The sequence below is a fragment of the Macadamia integrifolia genome, chromosome 10 (genome assembly GCF_013358625.1).
Source record: "Macadamia integrifolia cultivar HAES 741 chromosome 10, SCU_Mint_v3, whole genome shotgun sequence".
Classification (NCBI taxonomy): domain Eukaryota; kingdom Viridiplantae; phylum Streptophyta; class Magnoliopsida; order Proteales; family Proteaceae; genus Macadamia; species Macadamia integrifolia.
Genome location: NC_056566.1, coordinates 24,967,129 through 24,983,749, shown reverse-complemented (window position 1 = coordinate 24,983,749; position 16,621 = coordinate 24,967,129). Strand labels below are relative to the sequence as shown.

The following is a 16,621-nucleotide window of genomic DNA, read 5'->3' as shown; positions in this document are numbered from 1 at the left end:
ATTCATACAAATGGTAAGTGAAAATTTTAAATTTAAAAAATAAATTTTGTTAATCATTACTTAATGTGATTATATAAATTAATTTAATTTATTATCATATTTAGTAATCAACATTTTACATGTAAATTTTATTTTACATTTTATAGCAAAAGATTTTGGATGCAAAGTAAAGTAAAATTTGTAACCAAATATGAAATATTGACATGATTTGGAATTAGTAATATAATCACATCCGATAATGATTACAATAATTTACTTATCTTCCCTTTAATTACCCTTGCAACCAATTTGAGCCTCCAAGTTGATCCAAGAGCAAAAAAATTAAGCAAGAAAAATCTATTTAAGGGGCATAGAACTCATTGGCCTCCCAAGTATCATTTGCTAGTATTTGGCCCATGTTCATTGTTTTATAGCAGTGTTTGGAACAGCTATTGATCATCCCTAAAACCGCTATGATATCAGAATGGATCGATATCAAATCACTTGTATCAGACAAAAATACACCTACTTTACCTTAAAGATGATTTTTTGACTTTATTACCCTTGGTTAGTACCGTTCAACCGATATGATATTAGCCAAGTATCGGCCAAATATCAGATCGAACATTTGCTAAACTGATATGGATCACCCGTTTTAATACGATAACGATACTTGAAAACCATCCCCATAATACTATCTGAAAAACAAGTGACAAAAATGACTGAGACACACTGATCTAGATCGATATCAACAAGACCGATATCGAGAACTAAATCCATGCATGATATTCCCACAATCTAAATTTTTCCTCTTGGAACAACCCATAACATGGACAAAATGAAATTCCAACTCAAAAAAAAGAAAAAAAAAGGTGGGGTAGAGATAAAAATGTGGAGCGGTAAATAATCAATGAACAGCTAAGAAAAGCTGAACACATACAGATAAAGAACTAAGATGACTGACTAAAAAGAAAAAGAAACATGAAGCTCATGTTTATCTGTCTTCTTTATACAGTGGGATAGGATATGAAGTTTTCCCTTAAATGAGACCCCAAAAGCTGCAACTGCTATGGTCAGTTGTCACACTCTGGAGGTGCAACAGTGAACCTCGAAGAATCCATGCAATAATCGTAAACAAGATGATTAGCTCGAACCCACATGAGTTGATGGCTTTGATGCAAACTCAGCTCCGACATCACTGGATTATCCCACCAGTAACCCTTATCACTTGCACTACACCTCTTCACATTCTCCTCCACAGCCGCAGTAACGGGGCACTCACAGGCATCAATCTGGAACCCCTTGTAAGAAGCCACAAAGGGAGCATGTGTCCAGTCCGTCTTCACTCTCCCTCCCTGTGTTGCCCAATCGTCGGCATTCCATATAGAGCTGTACACACCCATGGCTTGATCTTTAGGGAACGCCACCCCTTGTCTCTCCTTGTTTGTGAAAACCCGTATCGGTGTCTCGTCTACTAGGAAAACCACTTGACGCTGGTTCCAGAGAAGGGAGTAAGAATGGAAGTCTTTGGTGGGATCGAACCAGAGGTTCAAACGTTGCTCTCTGTTGCCCACACCGTTCACGTATATGTTCGTCTGAACCAGGTATGGTTCACCGGTCGTGTTTCCCAGGAATTCGAAGTCGAATTCGTTGTGATTTGGACCATCTGATGACATCTGCGTGTACCCAAATGGAAACAATTAGGAATTGGGCTCAGAGATTGAGAAATTTCTTGAATCCATTCTCTAATACGAGTTTAAGTTCTTACATAGAATGCTGTTACAGTTCCTGCAGAGTCTCCTTCAATGAGTTTGATCTGAAGTGTTGTCTTCCCAAACATGTATTTGCTCTTTGACGTAAACCCAGCACCTAATTCCAAAAATCAGAATCAGAGCAAGAAACCAGACACAGAAAAATCTATGGCAGAGCAGGACCAATAGTTCAGATGAAAATGGTTCAAACACAGATCAAACCAAAAACCCAGATGAAAAGTTGATTAGAAAGAATCAATATGGGAAAAAAATCGAAGAAGTACTGAAATTAAAGGGGTAATGCCAACGAAGAACACCTGAAAAACAGAGAATATGAGCTAAACAAAACAGAGACCGCCCAAAATTAGTAGAACAAGGCCATCAGTAAGCAAATAGCAACAATGGGGGAAGCAGAGTCACTGGAATTCCAAGAACATTAAATGGCGTTGAAAAGAATACGGAACTAACCAGAATAATTGTCAAGCTTGAGCTGAAGCTGTTCTCCTTCGTAAATGAAATGGTCCAGTGCCCAGCTCGGTTGGAAGAGCTCATCAAACTTTGATGGGCTCACTAACCCAAACAAAACGAACCCGGACAAACTAAACAACAAGAGCTTGCTTGACGAAAGAGTAGGAGAAACCGCCATTGGAGTTCTAGAAAGCTATCTTCTCCAATCCTTACCCCTGAATCTCTGAACCTTCTACTGCTACAGTTATGGAAGATGGAGCAGCATTTATAGACCCACGTCGGGGCTTCCCGACAAGCCAATCGTGAATCCACACAGACCAATTCACCTAATCTGTATAACAAAATGACATTTTATTGGCCACATAGGATTTCAGAGCTCTCAAACAAAAATGCAAAAATATCAGGAAGCCATTGCCACGTCCACTTAGCTGGCCATGGCTGGCCTTGTAGGGTTGGGCGTCTGTATTCTGTACGACCTGTCCTTGTTTTAAAAAGCCGAGTGTCCTATATGAAACCAATAGAAATGAAGGAAATAGAATAATACAGCTGTTATAGGATAGTACAGTTGGCAGATGGGCAATAAGGTGGAGTAAGGACAATAGGTGTTAAAATGGAGGACCGTTGCAAATGGGAAGGGTATGTGATGACAGTAGGGGAAGGAAAGCTCTTTACCCAGGATGAGGAGTTCACAGTTCCATTTCAAACTTTGCTGATGTCATAAGTCAGTTGGCAATGGCATGGGATTCATATTTTATTCTCTCCTTTTTACTCTCATCATTTTGATTTTATTGATTTTGTGTTATTTTTCAAACGTCATTACATGTCTCATACGCAAAATTCTCCTATGCAGTAAGTGTGGATGTGCAATGAGTATCGCATGGTCAAGAAGACCTCGGGGCACATGTACAGATCGGCCATCCAAGATGCTCACTGCATTATCACACTCATTGCAAAAGATAATCACTTGTCTTATTTTGTGGGGGAGTGCGATTCTTATGCATGTGTGAATGAGAACTAATGGGAACATACAAAGAAGCATCAACATTTTATATATAAGTGGAACACGTGTTGGCACTTGAAACATATTTTTAAGTAAATGTATGCATAAGGGATCTCTAACTCTGATTAGTCTAATCAACTTGAGAACAAGAAACCTCTCTATGACTAGAGGCATCAAGTAATAACCTGCATTGGTTAGCTCGGTGGATGAAGATTGAGATTGGCTCAATTTCTAAGGTAAATGTGTTGGGTTAGAGGATTGGCGGACTAATATTCGATCATTCCCGATGCAAGTGAGCAAACTGAAACACCTGACAGGTATTGACATAATTAAATAAACTTTATATAAATACATAAGGCGTTTCCTGCTTGGTAGGAGAGTCTATGCAGGTAGACAATAGTCAGTGAGGGCCCTGTTGGTTCAATCAATAGGGTAGAGAAGTCATTTCATAGGGGGAGGAGCGAGAAAAATAGGGGGTGCAAGTGAAAGTTAAGCCTTGTGTAGGAAACATTCTATCTAAAAATATATATAATTTACGGGCAAATGTTTTTGGTTCGAGAGCGACCTTGCCCAGACACAGTGGTGTGCGCCTCTATGAGGAGCATGGTGGTCATTGCGCCTCCTTGTGTTTGTTGCATAGGGACATAAAACTTTGCCCCATAATTTATGGGGCAAAAGAATACTCCTTGGTCACGTAGGCCTTGAGCCATTGCGGGGGCCAATGAGGGGCACATATGAGCATCAATAGGGATAGGGGCCATGCGACCAAGGAGCATTCATTCCCTTAATTTATGGTATACAATATGGGAGAGTGATCTATGTATTGAAGTTGTATAATTAGACTAGGAAACATCTGTTTTGGTGGGTGTGAGAGTGTACAACAGGGACGTACAAGTATTAGAGATGAGTTTTCTTTTAGAGACTCACCATGGATGGTATCCCCTCCAAGGGCACCCTACAAAAATAGATGAATATAAATACTTGTGGTTTCTGTCACAATGAGCAGGAAACCTCTTTTCATATTTGCTTTACTTGTGAATTTTCAAAGAGGATTTGGGTGGCTGGACCTTTGGGGTTGGGTTTGCACTCAATCCCCTTTGCTTCCATTTCCACCTTAATAACGTATTTGTTTAACTCTTGTAACCTTTGCCATAATGAATTGACCGGTTTGTTTTCCACTTTGATTATCACATGCTATTTTTTGTGGACACAGAAATTTGGTTATTATGGGAGCTCGAATCCCCAACCCCGCATTCGTTATGTCACAGGTAAAGTTTGGGTTGTCCAAAACACAAATCTTTGGCTTCACCAAGCCCAAGGGGTTGGACAAGGAACAGTGGTGTGTTATAGGAAAACCAATGCCTTATTTTACTTTGTTCTTTCTTGTCAAAGCAGTTTCTAATGCATCTTGTAGTGTGTTAAGTTTGTCTCGAATTCTTGACCCGTTTTGAAGATTGACCCGATCCGACATATTTTGGTGGCGACCTGAATGGGGAATTTTTTCTGAGACTTGTGATGGAAGCAGAGGGCTTTGGCCGATGGGCCCAAGCCCGGAGCCCATCATTGATCTTGTATGGGGGTGCGGGGGCGTAGCCCCCGCGGTATGGTTCGACCGGATAGACCGTGACCCGATGGGTCGAACCGCTATTTGGAGTATATATATAATGTACTGTTGCTTGTTGAGAGTCATTGTATTCTAGGGTTTTCACGAAGCTAGGGTTTCTTCCTCGCCGCTGTTAGGTTGTAATCCTTCTTCTACATAGTGAATCATCTTCTTCTTCGCCCGAGGACGTAGCACACCACCCTGGTGTGTGAACCTCGTTAAATCTCTGTGTCGTACGGATCTCTATTGTCTCTCTTTATTCGTGTTTCTTGGTGTTTGATCTAACATAGTGTTTTCGGGTGGGCTATTGTTCTTTTTTCTAAATGTAAATGCTTATTTTCTCTTGCTCATTATGTTATGACAGAAGAGGATTCTAATGCGGCAGCAATGGGATTGTTAATCAGGTTGCAGGAAATCATTAGCCAAAGAGGGAGGGTGAACAGAATTTGGACTGACATAAATGGTATTGAAAAGTTATGGTTGGACGATAATTTTTTGAAATGGCCATGAGCAACCTTTTCTTAGACTCGAACTAGGTTATCTATTAACTAAATTTTTTGTGTACAAAGCAATGATATGACTCTAGGAAAGCTTAAGCTAGGGGCCTATAAGGCTATGCAAGACAAATCTCGTATAGTAAATTTTATTTAATCGTATGAAGTTTTCTTTTTTAGATAATCAATTTCCCTTTTTGACTCATCCATATCCTCAAAAAAAGGGTCTTGGGTCTGGAACAGTCTTACATCCATTTTACCAATCCTTAAGTGTATGGTTTCTGTGCCAATTGGTTCTAGAACGTTTACGTTTTTTTGGGTTGATCCTTGGGTCCCCACCCTATCAATCTTTTCGGTATCTGGCTCCCCAGCTGAATCTCACTCCTTTTTTTGGGTCAATGACTTTATTTGTGATGGTCGATGGAATACCCAGGTTTTACTCAATACTATGCCTCCTAATGTGTGTTTCCATATTTGCCAAATTCCTATATCTTCCCGCCCCGATGTGTGGAAGTGTTGGGCCTCCTCTACAAGAATCTTTTCAACAAACATGCTTATTGATTTCTTCATGCTCTGCAAGTTTGCCCCTCTTAGGGATCTACCCATTCCGCATACCAATCGCTCTCTCCACGTTGGTGGATTTTTTTTCTGGAAAATGGATTTACACCCTAAATTTAAAATTTTCTTCTGGCGATTATTACTGAATGATATCCCTATTCGGGAATGGCTAAGTAAATGGATGATGCTTGATGTCTCATGTGCGTTTTGTAATTCTAACATTGAATCCATTACCCATCTTTTTTTTATTATTGTGACTTCAATAAGAGGATTTGGGTTGCTTGCTCACTTGGTCTTCATTTAGGTAGATTATGTTGTTCCTCTGTGATCGAGTTTGTTTGATTCTTCTTTCTTAATCCATGCTTCTCCATTCATGAGAAATGTCATTTTTTTAGCATGGTGGCCATTGTGATTTACCTTATCTGGGCCCACAGAAATGATGTCGTGGTTCACCATTTAGATCCGAATCCTACCACCCTTGTTCGGAATATTTTCTGATGGCTTGCTGACCTTCAATTAAACATTAAATATGGATACTAACTTATCCAATCTTTCTTTCTTTGTTACAGATCATTCAAAGATCGTCTTGAGCAGGGATTTCTCTCTACTCATTTTGACTTCTAATATATTAGTATGTCTTGACTTTACTAACTCTTTGAGATTAGACTCTTTTTGGATATGCGGTATTTCTCTTGCAAGGTGTAGGTTTTTTTCCAATAAAAAAAAAAAGATGAGAAAGGAGAGAGAACATATGATAGGGCATATACAGAAGGTGTCGCATATTCATCACATTATTAAAACATTTTAAAATTGAATATGTATCGAAAGGATAGGCCAAGTCTCTCTCTCTCTCTCTCTCTCTCTCTCTCTCTCTCTCTCTCTCTCTCTAATCATGATATCATGACATGTGAGCTCTATTGTATCTGAACTGTGCGACACCCTCTCCCGTGCTCCATTTGGCTTGGCATAGGAAATTTTATTCCACACCAATAATGTCCATCCTTGCCATTTCACAATAATGATTGACCACTCATGTATTCACATAATAATCATTAATCATGTGCTAATTTTAAGTTTCTTTGATACTCTATATTTGTTAATGAAATATTTCAAAATTTGTTTTAAAAATTAATTCTATTTGAGAAACTCAAATAGTTGAATAAATGAAGGGTAATTTATAACGCCACCCCTTGGAGAATGCTAGTATTATAGGAACACCCCCTCTCTTTCATTAAATTAGATTTAGACCCCTTACCATCAGTCTCTGTTACAAAATATACTAAGAATGCTGACATTGGCCGTTCAATATTTTTTTTTTTTAAATATCATGTTGCCCTTAAAAATAATGAAGTACTGAAATCACCCTCAATACTTGTAGTCCCCAAATCCATTTCACCACAACCCTTCCGGCGACGGCGACTACGGCGAAAGAATGTTTCTCAGGGATCCTCAACTCTTGATGATGTTTTATATAAGAAATGGATGGATTTATCCATCTTTGATTCCGATCAGCTCCTCGACGGCAACATCAGCGACCACGGCAGCAGAGATTCCTTCATCTCAGCTCTGATTCCGATCATCTCCATGAACATTGCTGTGATCGAACGGGGAAGGGGAAGGGGAAGGGGAAGAGAGAAGAAAACTGAATCTTGCCTCCAAGATCACAAACTTGAAGCGAAAAGCTAGCATTACAAAACATCGTCTATGCCTCGAAATCGAATAAAATTTAAAACATGATGATTAACTACGTACCTTTGGACAGCCCAGTGACACATATAACCAGACCCGTGAAAGGACCGCTGGCTCGAACGTCTATCTGAGACATAACAGAGGAAGTTGGGGACATTGGCTAGAAGGTTTGCAACCCATGGAAAGAAGAGGAAATCCCAACAAAATAGCCTCAAGCAACCATTTTTGTTGATTACTTCAACTTTATTGCCAGCCATGATTAATTCTCAAAGCTCCACCGGAACTTTGCGCGTAAATTATGTAGAAAGACTGAGCCATTTCCAAAAACAAAATCTCTCCCTTCAACATCTCATTAAGCAGCTATGAAAAATCAAATCCAACAGATTTTCAATTTTCAATGCATGAAACAAATAGCACAATAACAGAGAACAAGGAGAGAAAAGACAGATTTCGTTCATGCGGATGCAGGTAAGTCAATTGAGACTGGGAATCGGAGCGTGGAATCCCCAGCAGAACACTTACAATTCGAATTTGATCAAGCACATGTACGATAGCAGCGGAATGCCTCTGCACTCGAAAATGACCTCGAGCGTCTTCATATACGAACTATTCAACGAGAACCAAAGGGCACAGCAGACGACGGAGGCTAATTGGGGGCTTTTCTATAGGAACGGAATGACGGTTTACCTGCTGTAATTTTTGGGCAGTGGGAATTTCTTGGGGAATGATACGACGAACCAGACTTACTGTGTGGCCATGGATAGAGTGGATAAAAAGACATTGCAGACGGCGCTAGATTGGGCGTGTGGACCTGGGAAGGCGAATTGCTCGGAGATACAACCTGGGCAGGACTGTTACAACCCCAACAATGTGAAGAGCCACGTTTCTTATGCCTTCGATAGCTATTATCAGAAAGAAGGGAAAGCTCAAGGCTCCTGCGATTTCAAGGGCATCGCCATGATCACCACCTCTGACCCCAGTAAGCAGCAACTCAATCTCAATCCCAACCTCAAAACTTTGTATTATTTACACTCAGATCAGAAGGGTTGGGGGCCGGGGGAAGGGGACACAATTGAACTCTTTACTATCGCCTTGATAGGGTGGCATGAAGAAGAATCTGAAGAAGTTGCCTGAACTCGTCGGAATCTCAAGTTGCAGGTAGGGAGAGAATAAAATGGTATACAGGTGAAGAGGGGTAATTTTAGGATAATAAGATAAAGGGTATTTTACTCATAGGGGCTAAAATATCATTTCATGACATCACTTAACAGTGACTGACGGCAGGGGTCTGAGTCTAATTTGGTGAAAGAGAGGGGGTGTTCCTATAATACTGACATTCTCCAGGGAGTGGCGCTGTATGAAAGTGCCCCACACATCAAAAGCATGCATTTTTTTTTTTTTGCTAACGACGGTTCTCAACTTTCACTGAAAATAGTGAAGAGCACTAAACACCTCTGTGTGAGTGGCCCAATGTGTGCTTAGTGGGAGTCGAACTTAGGACATCCGAGTTTATAGCTCGTATCAAGTTCGTTGCTCACCAACTGCGCTACCTCCTTGGGTTTTTTAAAAGGGAAAACACATCAAGAACACGCATATGTCTCAAATGAGTCACAATATTCGACATTTGGCCTCCCAGAGATTTAACTCCAATAGTTGAATGATTAGATAATTCAACATGTTGGTCATCGGTTCGGAATTTTAAAATAACCTCTCTTACAAAGTAAGGGGTAAGACTGTATATATTTGTCCCTCTCTTACATGTGGTAGCCTTGTGCATTTAGTTCTTTTTAGTTGAATGATCAGACAATGAACATTAGAGCAAATGATAGACATTGATCCATAGTCACAAACCATTGTCCTTCTTTTTATTTTTTGTTTTTCTTAATTAATTGACTAGACCTTAAATCAAATTGACCTTCTTTTATTTATGTCTTTATTATAAACTAATATTCCTCATTAATTGGGCTAACCAGGCTAAAACCCTAACAGATGGCCACATTATTAAAAAAAAAACACACGCGCGCACACACACACACACATCCCTCAAACCAAAGCCCTACACCAGCACCCTTCTCTGTTTCCATTTCCATTTTTCGCTCTGAAAGTTTTGGGTGAAGCAGGATGGCTTCTCTCTTTAGTCTCCTATACCGCAACTTCTGCACTACAACACCTGCAACAACCGTGGGTTCGACAACTCTCAAAGCCATTGTTGGCGACATTTTCAAAGAACGTAACTTCAAAACCCTTGTCGAAAAGTTCAAAAAGTCCTCCGAGTCCTACCGGTTTCGCTGCAAGCACCGCATATACGAGGTTACAGTTCGGCGCCTTGCCTCGGCTAAACGATTCTCAGACATCGAAGAAATCCTGGAAGACCAGAAGAAGTATAATGACATCTCCAAAGAAGGCTTCGCGGTACGGCTTATCAGTCTTTATGGAAAATCGGGCATGTTTGATAAAGCATCTCAAACGTTCGACCAATTGCCCGAACTAAAGTGCGAGCGCACTGTGAAGTCCTTCAATGCCCTCCTCACGGCTTGCGTCGATACGAAGAATTTTGATAAGGTGGAACCCCTTTTCCGCGAGCTCCTTTCCAGCTTGTCCATTCAACCGGATATTTATTCGTACAATATCATGATTCACGCTTACTGTGAGATGGGTTCACTCGATTCTGCACTTAAGTTTCTAGATGAGATGGAGAAGAATGGTGTGACCCCAAACTTGGTCACTTTTAATACGCTTCTGAATACGTTTTATGAGAAAAACAGATTTTCTGATGGCGAGAAGATTTGGGTTAGAATGGAGAACAACGATTGCGTTCCTGATATTAGAAGTTTTAATGCCAAGCTGCGCGGCCTTGTTCTTGGGGGTGAGACAACTGAGTTGGTTAAGTTAGTTGAAGAATTAGCGACAAAGGGACCAAAACCTGATATACATACTTTCAACGCATTGATTAAAGGACTTTGCAATGATGGGCAGTTAGAGGCAGCCACAAGGATTTATAGTGAATTAGCCAAAAATGATCTCACGCCAAACCGATCGACCTTTCAGGCACTTGTCCCTTGCCTTTGTGAGAAAGGGGATTTTGATCGCGCTCTTGAGCTCTGCAAGGAGAGTTTGAACCGACGATGCTTCCTGGATGTCGGGTTGTTGCAAACTGTGGTGGATGGCTTAGTCAAGGATTCAAAGTTTGATGGAGCAAAGGAGCTTGTGGAGCTTGGGAAGGAAAGATGTTATGGTAAATCTGGCTTGAAAATGCCTTGTGATGGGGAATGAATTCGCAATTCGCTGATGCGTAAGTTTAGTTCATCATCTTCGGTTTAATTAATCTCTCTCTCAAATCTGATGATATAACCGGTTTATCATGCATTTACTTATAGTTGTCATTACGAAGTGACTCTCATTTGAAACTTCTGTCCTTTTGGGCTCGGTATATTGACCTGAACCAATCACAGATTGTGTCACCCTTTTCCTTTTTGTTACATTTGAAAAAGCAAAAGAAGGGTATGTGTTTGTTTTTTTAATTGCTTTATTTGCTTTATCTTATCATTCTTTTATCCACTATTTTTCTTTCTTCAGTTGATAGTAAAAGTATAGATTCAATTTTATGTTTACAGACAAGGAAAGGAGGTCTATTAACATTGGAATTAGAAGATCCTGGATTTGCTTTAGTTTTAATATGAACTAATGGAGTTGCATTATCTGGGAAGGAGGTCTATTAAACATCGGGTCAGATAAGTGTTTTGTATGTGTATATAAAACCTAAGCAATAGAATTTATGATTCCTTGAAGTAACTCATAATTATTCGCTTGGGTAACGTGATAAAATTCATCTAAAAGGTAATGAACGAAACACTTATCAATTTCCAAATAAAAGAAGGTGTCTGGAACAAGAACCTGACAATGTAATAATTTCAAAGGGGCTTCTAAACAATGTTTCTTTTTTCTTGACAGAATTACAGTAATGGCTCTTTCTGTACATTCAATAGCTATTCCATTGGTAAATGTGTATGGGAAATTATGGTTTTACCCACAATAGGCACAAGAATGTCTTTGAGGTTCATACTTCACTTATGTTGTGCATGGAAGGAAGTTGTTGTTGCTCACCAATAGGTCTTAATGAAGATAACTACTAAAGACAACCTCATCTTTGCATAAAGGTCACAACTACTTGATAAGGCACGCCCATACCCTGAACCCCATACCCAGAACCCATTTCATAATGCTCTTATCAAGTGCCATGTGATAGTTCGGTTGGGGCTCACATTTGGTTGATATGTAGTCTACATCATCTTATTTCTATCATCAAAATTTCTGACCAATCTAACATCCCCATGTCATTATAGAGGCTTAAAAAGGTTAGAAATTCTAGGAAGTGAACTCCACATGAACTCAATAGGATCCATTGAAAAATTAAGGGCAAAAAAATCCGTACATTGTAGGACACCAGATTTAACCAGATTTAACAGGTGGCATATTGGCAGTACCAAATCCATCCAATGGTCAGCCTTCCAATTCATCAGTCCACATGGTTGAGAAGTGGCAGGCGTGATACAACATTTTTCCCTTTTGATCATTCTATCATTTGAACAGTCAAGAAAGAGTAGAATACATGTGGATAGGAAAAAAGGATATAGTTGAGAGATGGCTTATCAATGGATTTGGAAATTAAGGGGGAGTTCATTAGTTTCACACCAGTAGACCAAAGGTTTGCTAAGTTGTTGCCTGGATTTTATTTTGAACTTGATGTGGGTCGTTCAAAGTTCTCTAAAATATCTGGAAAAGGTCCATGCTGTAAGTCCTTGTAAGCACTGCCCGCATGGAGCCATCATTGCTCCAGCAACTGCACTGCAGAGGGGGGGGGGCTTAAAGAGGGTGGGTGTCTTGGGGTGTTAGGTGGAATAGTTGCAGATTTGTAGTGTTCTATGGAAAACTGTAGGGGGGACTAATTAAATTTTGAGGGAGTACAGAACGCTTGCTAAACCGTTATGATTCTCCCCTTTTACATTTTTTTTTTTTTTCCTTTTCAAATTACAATTTTATTAACCAAAGAGAAAGAATAGGGTAGAATTCAAACTCCTACTGGGAGAAATGGTTGACTGTTCCAACTTAGGAATTACAAAAAACTTGAGAAACTTATAGAAACATCTTACAGAGGAATTCTCATCCTTTGAGGATGAAGTTGTTGTTCATTGGCTGAACTTGGCATTTATTGAAACAAGAAAATTCTAATGGGATGCAAGGGACTGTTGTTTCTAATAAGATGAGAGAATCCACTGTTCATTGGATTAAGCATTCATTCATTCATTCAATTACATTCAGAACCCCATTCTACTGTCACAATTGAAATCCCCTTCCTTGCAAGTTTTCTTCAAGCCAAACTGTAATATGTACCTATTGAAATTCGATTTCATCTTCTAATAACTCCTCCATACTCACAACAGCCTTTTTGGGGTGGGGTGGGGTGGGGTGGGGTGGGGGGGGGTGTCTGTACTATAGAGGAGAGACTTTGTCAAGAATCCATTTGATTCATCGTTGTGCACGTGCTGATTAATATACCACCTTAATTTTAATGTTGTCAATCACCATCTACATGTCCCCAAGTACCCTGGCAGTCTACAAATTAGCTACTAAAAATTTTTCAGGATAGCCAAGGAAGCTACTATGTTAGTATTGGGAAATAGTGTTTTAGTTGGGGCTTACCTGGAGCCTCTGATGGGCGTAGTGGATCACACTAATGGGAACAGGAGGTCTAATAGGTGTGTTTGGAATGATAAGACTATCCAACTCTGTGTTTTGAATTTATTTGATTTCTTAAATTTGGGGTTTATATGGAATTTTGGGTTTAACATTTATGCCTGGTCTCAGAATTGAGTTTATTCAGTTTCATTTCTGGTTATCAGTTTTAGCAACTACTTGATGTTTTAACTGCTCTTGCGGTCAATGGTGTATCTTGTTGGCTCAACTTAGAAATTGCGTGGGCAAAAGAGCTTGACAATTCGAGCCATTTGTCATTGTAGCTGTTGTATTGGTAAATTGTATTGTTGTTTATATAAATTCAGGAGCCTTTTCTTTGAAATTAAAATATTAATTGAGGATCATAATGTGGTACAGCATATGGTTGATGTGAAATGATATTCATTCATAAATCCAAGTGACTCAGGTCGCATTTCTGGCCTTCTTAAGAACACCTTTGAACCGCTCAACAGAAGCCTTTGGGATCCTTGTGAGGTTGTTCCTGTAGTCAATGAAGTAGAGTCCAAAGCAGATGGTGCATAGTTTTTAAGGCGCTGGTAAGGCGACGCCTTAGCAACGCCTTGGCGCTGATGCGGTTTAGAGATGGTAAGGCAGTGCTCCACCTTATGTGAAGTGGCGTCTTATGGTTTTTTTTTTTAAAACACATTTTAAAATTACTTGATGAAGATTCCAAATATAGATTTTTTATTGGTAGGTGTATAGTTTTGTTAACACTTGAGATGTATGGGATCAACTTTACTCCATCAAAAATAACCAAAACAAACAAAACAAAAACACAATTCACAAACAGGGTTTGGATTTTGTCAAGGGTTTTAAGAAAGGGCTTTGAGAAGGAATCAAGGAACAAGGAAGAACCATTGATCCAGGCCACCATTTTGCTCCGGCAGCGGTGAGCTTCATTCTTCTTTGACGGGAGTAGAAATATACTGGATGACCTTAGGACTTAGACACTCATTTTGGCATCATAGAGGTAAGTATAATAAATACTTGTATTTTTTATGTCTTCTTTTCTTTATATTTATAATTTTGTTTCATAATTATGTATTTATATTATATGTTAATATGTTATGATGATTGATGATTGATGATTGATGATTTATGATTAATGATTGATGATTGATGAAGATGAACTTAGTTTATTCACTTTATTGATTTGTTTTCTTGATGAATATCTTACATTGGTATAAATATGAACATTTAATATTTATTTAATATATGAGTAATAGGATTCAACTAGGATTTGAGCCAAATAGATTGGTTTTATAAAAAAATTACACAGGAACGCTTTAGTCGATAAGGCGACGCTTTATGCCCGCCTTATCGCTAAGGCGCTCTGAAAGACCCTCAAACGCCTCCGTCGCCTTACCGCCTTAAAAACTATGGGATGGTGTAGCCTAAGTTCCATTCCCAGTTGTCAAATAATGACCACATCAAGTAACCATGCATATCATGGCTGTCTTGCCTGCTTTTATTCCCTTTTTTTGTTATGTTTGGTATTAAGAGTTTTAGAGCTCGACTTTGAGTGCCCGATTCTTTACTGTAGCTTTCAAAAATGGCATAACACCAAGACTTAAACACCATACCAAGGGGATAGAAGAGATTTGATGGTACCTTATAGCAGTAGATAAGTTAGAGAGATAGTCCCTGTGGTAGCTTATCCTCTTGTTGTCTTGTAAAGCTATGCTTAAGGACACAAAAGGTTGGTTTGAATCATCCATACCTGCATCCATGAACCTTAGCAATATAAAGAGTTTTAGTCCCTGAGGTAAGATTTCTCACCATTTTCTGTTATAATGCCTGGTGGATTCCCATATTTATCCTTAACATAAATAGCCAATTTCCGGAAACCCATGGAACAATGTGCAGCCAGCAGGAGGCAGCCTGAAGGAGGAGCCAGGACAATCTTCAGTTAGTAGCTTTTGTCTACATGATGGGCCACAGTTTCTAATTACAGTTTGGAACATACTGTTTCTCCGATTGTGACTCCACCCATGGAAGCTATACGTTGAAGACATGTAAGACCAATGTTGTGACTCAACGTGTCCTTTGAATGCTAATTCTACTTTGAGGGGATTACTTTGTGACTCCCATATCTCTCAAAATCAGAACATCAGGAGGGATGGTTAGATCCCGCCTAACAGGTTGCAAACCAAAGTGTGCATTTTTTGTTGCTGCTTTAACCATCTGATCTTTGCACTATTTTGAAGCTTTCTATGTCTCTTCTGATTTCCTTTTCATGGTTCACATGTTTATAGAGACCATATACTGATAGGATCCTTAATCATATGATCAGGCTGATCACCTTTACTCTGGTAATTCTCTTAGTTAGGGCTCTCCCAAATCTGGAGCCTCACTCGGTTATCATGAGATATATGGTGTCATAAGGGCCCCAGACCGTTCTACAGCTTCTGTAGCCCCAAACTGTATACTGGAAGATTTGTCACCTTGAAGTGGAGCTGGTAGGAATGAAAAGCAGCAGCATGGGATGAGAGAATATTGTGGGCAACAACATATGTTTCTGTCGATGATTTTCTCTTCTTGCAGAAGAGATGGCCAAGAATGGAGCACCTCCTTGGAGCTTGAAGCCCTGTGTCATAACCTTGGATTGGAAATCCATGAGGCTTATTGAAGGTGATCCAGCGCTTAGCTTCTCTGAAAAGTTCGAAGCAGGGGAAAGCATAACACACAAAGTCTTGTCTGCAGGAGATGGATCCTCCCTACTTTAACTTGCATTTACCCAAAATATTTCTGTCAGTAATTATATTAGAGATTATGCTTACACTATCTGTTCACTAGATCATCTTTCATATCTATCTTCAAGTGCCTGTGGAAGATCCCAGTAATACAGAGACAAAGGTTGGATTCCTGGTAGAAAGAACTACTGAGACTTCAATAAAATTTTAGAGGTAGAGGAGTGTTGGTTGAATGAGAGAACCTTTCTCAAGTGGAGCATCTATGAGGCTGTTGTAGTAGTTATAACCCTCAGGATTAGGTTCTCTAGTACCATCTGTATAGGATAAAAGTTCAAATATAGAAGACAATGAAGAACAGGGAGAAGAAACAGATTGTCGAAGTCATGTTTGTTATTAAGGGTGTTAATCAGTTCGGTTTCGATTTAAACGGTGTGGATCGGTTTGGTTCACATTTATTTGACTAAAACCATAACTGCACCATTTGCTAAACGGTTTTACTTTCTGAAACCGTGGCCGTTTAGTAAACGGTTTCGGTTTTCACGATTTTTAAACGGTATCGGTGTCACGGTTTTAAACAGTTTTGGTTTCGGTTTATTCCATACAGTTTGTAAAAAGGTTCACAGTCGGTTTGT

At 39.5% G+C, this 16,621-nt stretch overlaps 2 protein-coding genes across 4 annotated transcripts; one reads left to right on the top strand and one right to left on the bottom strand.

Moving 5' to 3' along the window:
* Positions 1-698: 698 nt before the first annotated feature.
* LOC122090812 (xyloglucan endotransglucosylase/hydrolase protein 9-like) lies at positions 699-2,518 on the bottom strand. The gene is made up of 3 exons (XM_042660535.1): positions 2,199-2,518; positions 1,748-1,848; positions 699-1,655 (listed from the first exon to the last, which is right to left on the bottom strand). The coding sequence occupies exons 1-3, from the start codon at positions 2,374-2,376 to the stop codon at positions 1,053-1,055; spliced, it is 882 nt and encodes a 293-aa protein (XP_042516469.1). The 5' UTR covers positions 2,377-2,518; the 3' UTR covers positions 699-1,052.
* A 7,049-nt stretch (positions 2,519-9,567) lies between these two features.
* LOC122091951 (pentatricopeptide repeat-containing protein At1g55890, mitochondrial-like) lies at positions 9,568-16,382 on the top strand. 3 transcript variants are annotated; one of them, XM_042662214.1, is made up of 2 exons: positions 9,568-10,834; positions 15,841-16,382. In XM_042662214.1, the coding sequence occupies exon 1, from the start codon at positions 9,664-9,666 to the stop codon at positions 10,813-10,815; it is 1,152 nt and encodes a 383-aa protein (XP_042518148.1). In that variant the 5' UTR covers positions 9,568-9,663; the 3' UTR covers positions 10,816-10,834; positions 15,841-16,382. The 3 variants fall into 3 exon arrangements, with proteins under 3 accessions (XP_042518148.1, XP_042518147.1, XP_042518146.1); XM_042662213.1 differs by having other exon boundaries at positions 15,622-16,382; XM_042662212.1 differs by having other exon boundaries at positions 15,590-16,382.
* Positions 16,383-16,621: the final 239 nt, after the last annotated feature.

Excerpts from the sequence above, each read along its gene's own strand:
- LOC122091951 (XM_042662214.1), top strand. The coding sequence starts at position 9,664 with ATGGCTTCTCTCTTTAGTCTCCTATACCGCAACTTCTGCACTACAACA.
- LOC122090812 (XM_042660535.1), bottom strand. The coding sequence starts at position 2,376 with ATGGCGGTTTCTCCTACTCTTTCGTCAAGCAAGCTCTTGTTGTTTAGT. Across the intron at positions 1,849-2,198 it reads CAAGCTTGACAATTATTCTG|GTGCTGGGTTTACGTCAAAG; the intron begins GTTAGTTCCGTA and ends TTTTGGAATTAG. Across the intron at positions 1,656-1,747 it reads GAACTGTAACAGCATTCTAT|ATGTCATCAGATGGTCCAAA; the intron begins GTAAGAACTTAA and ends GGGTACACGCAG.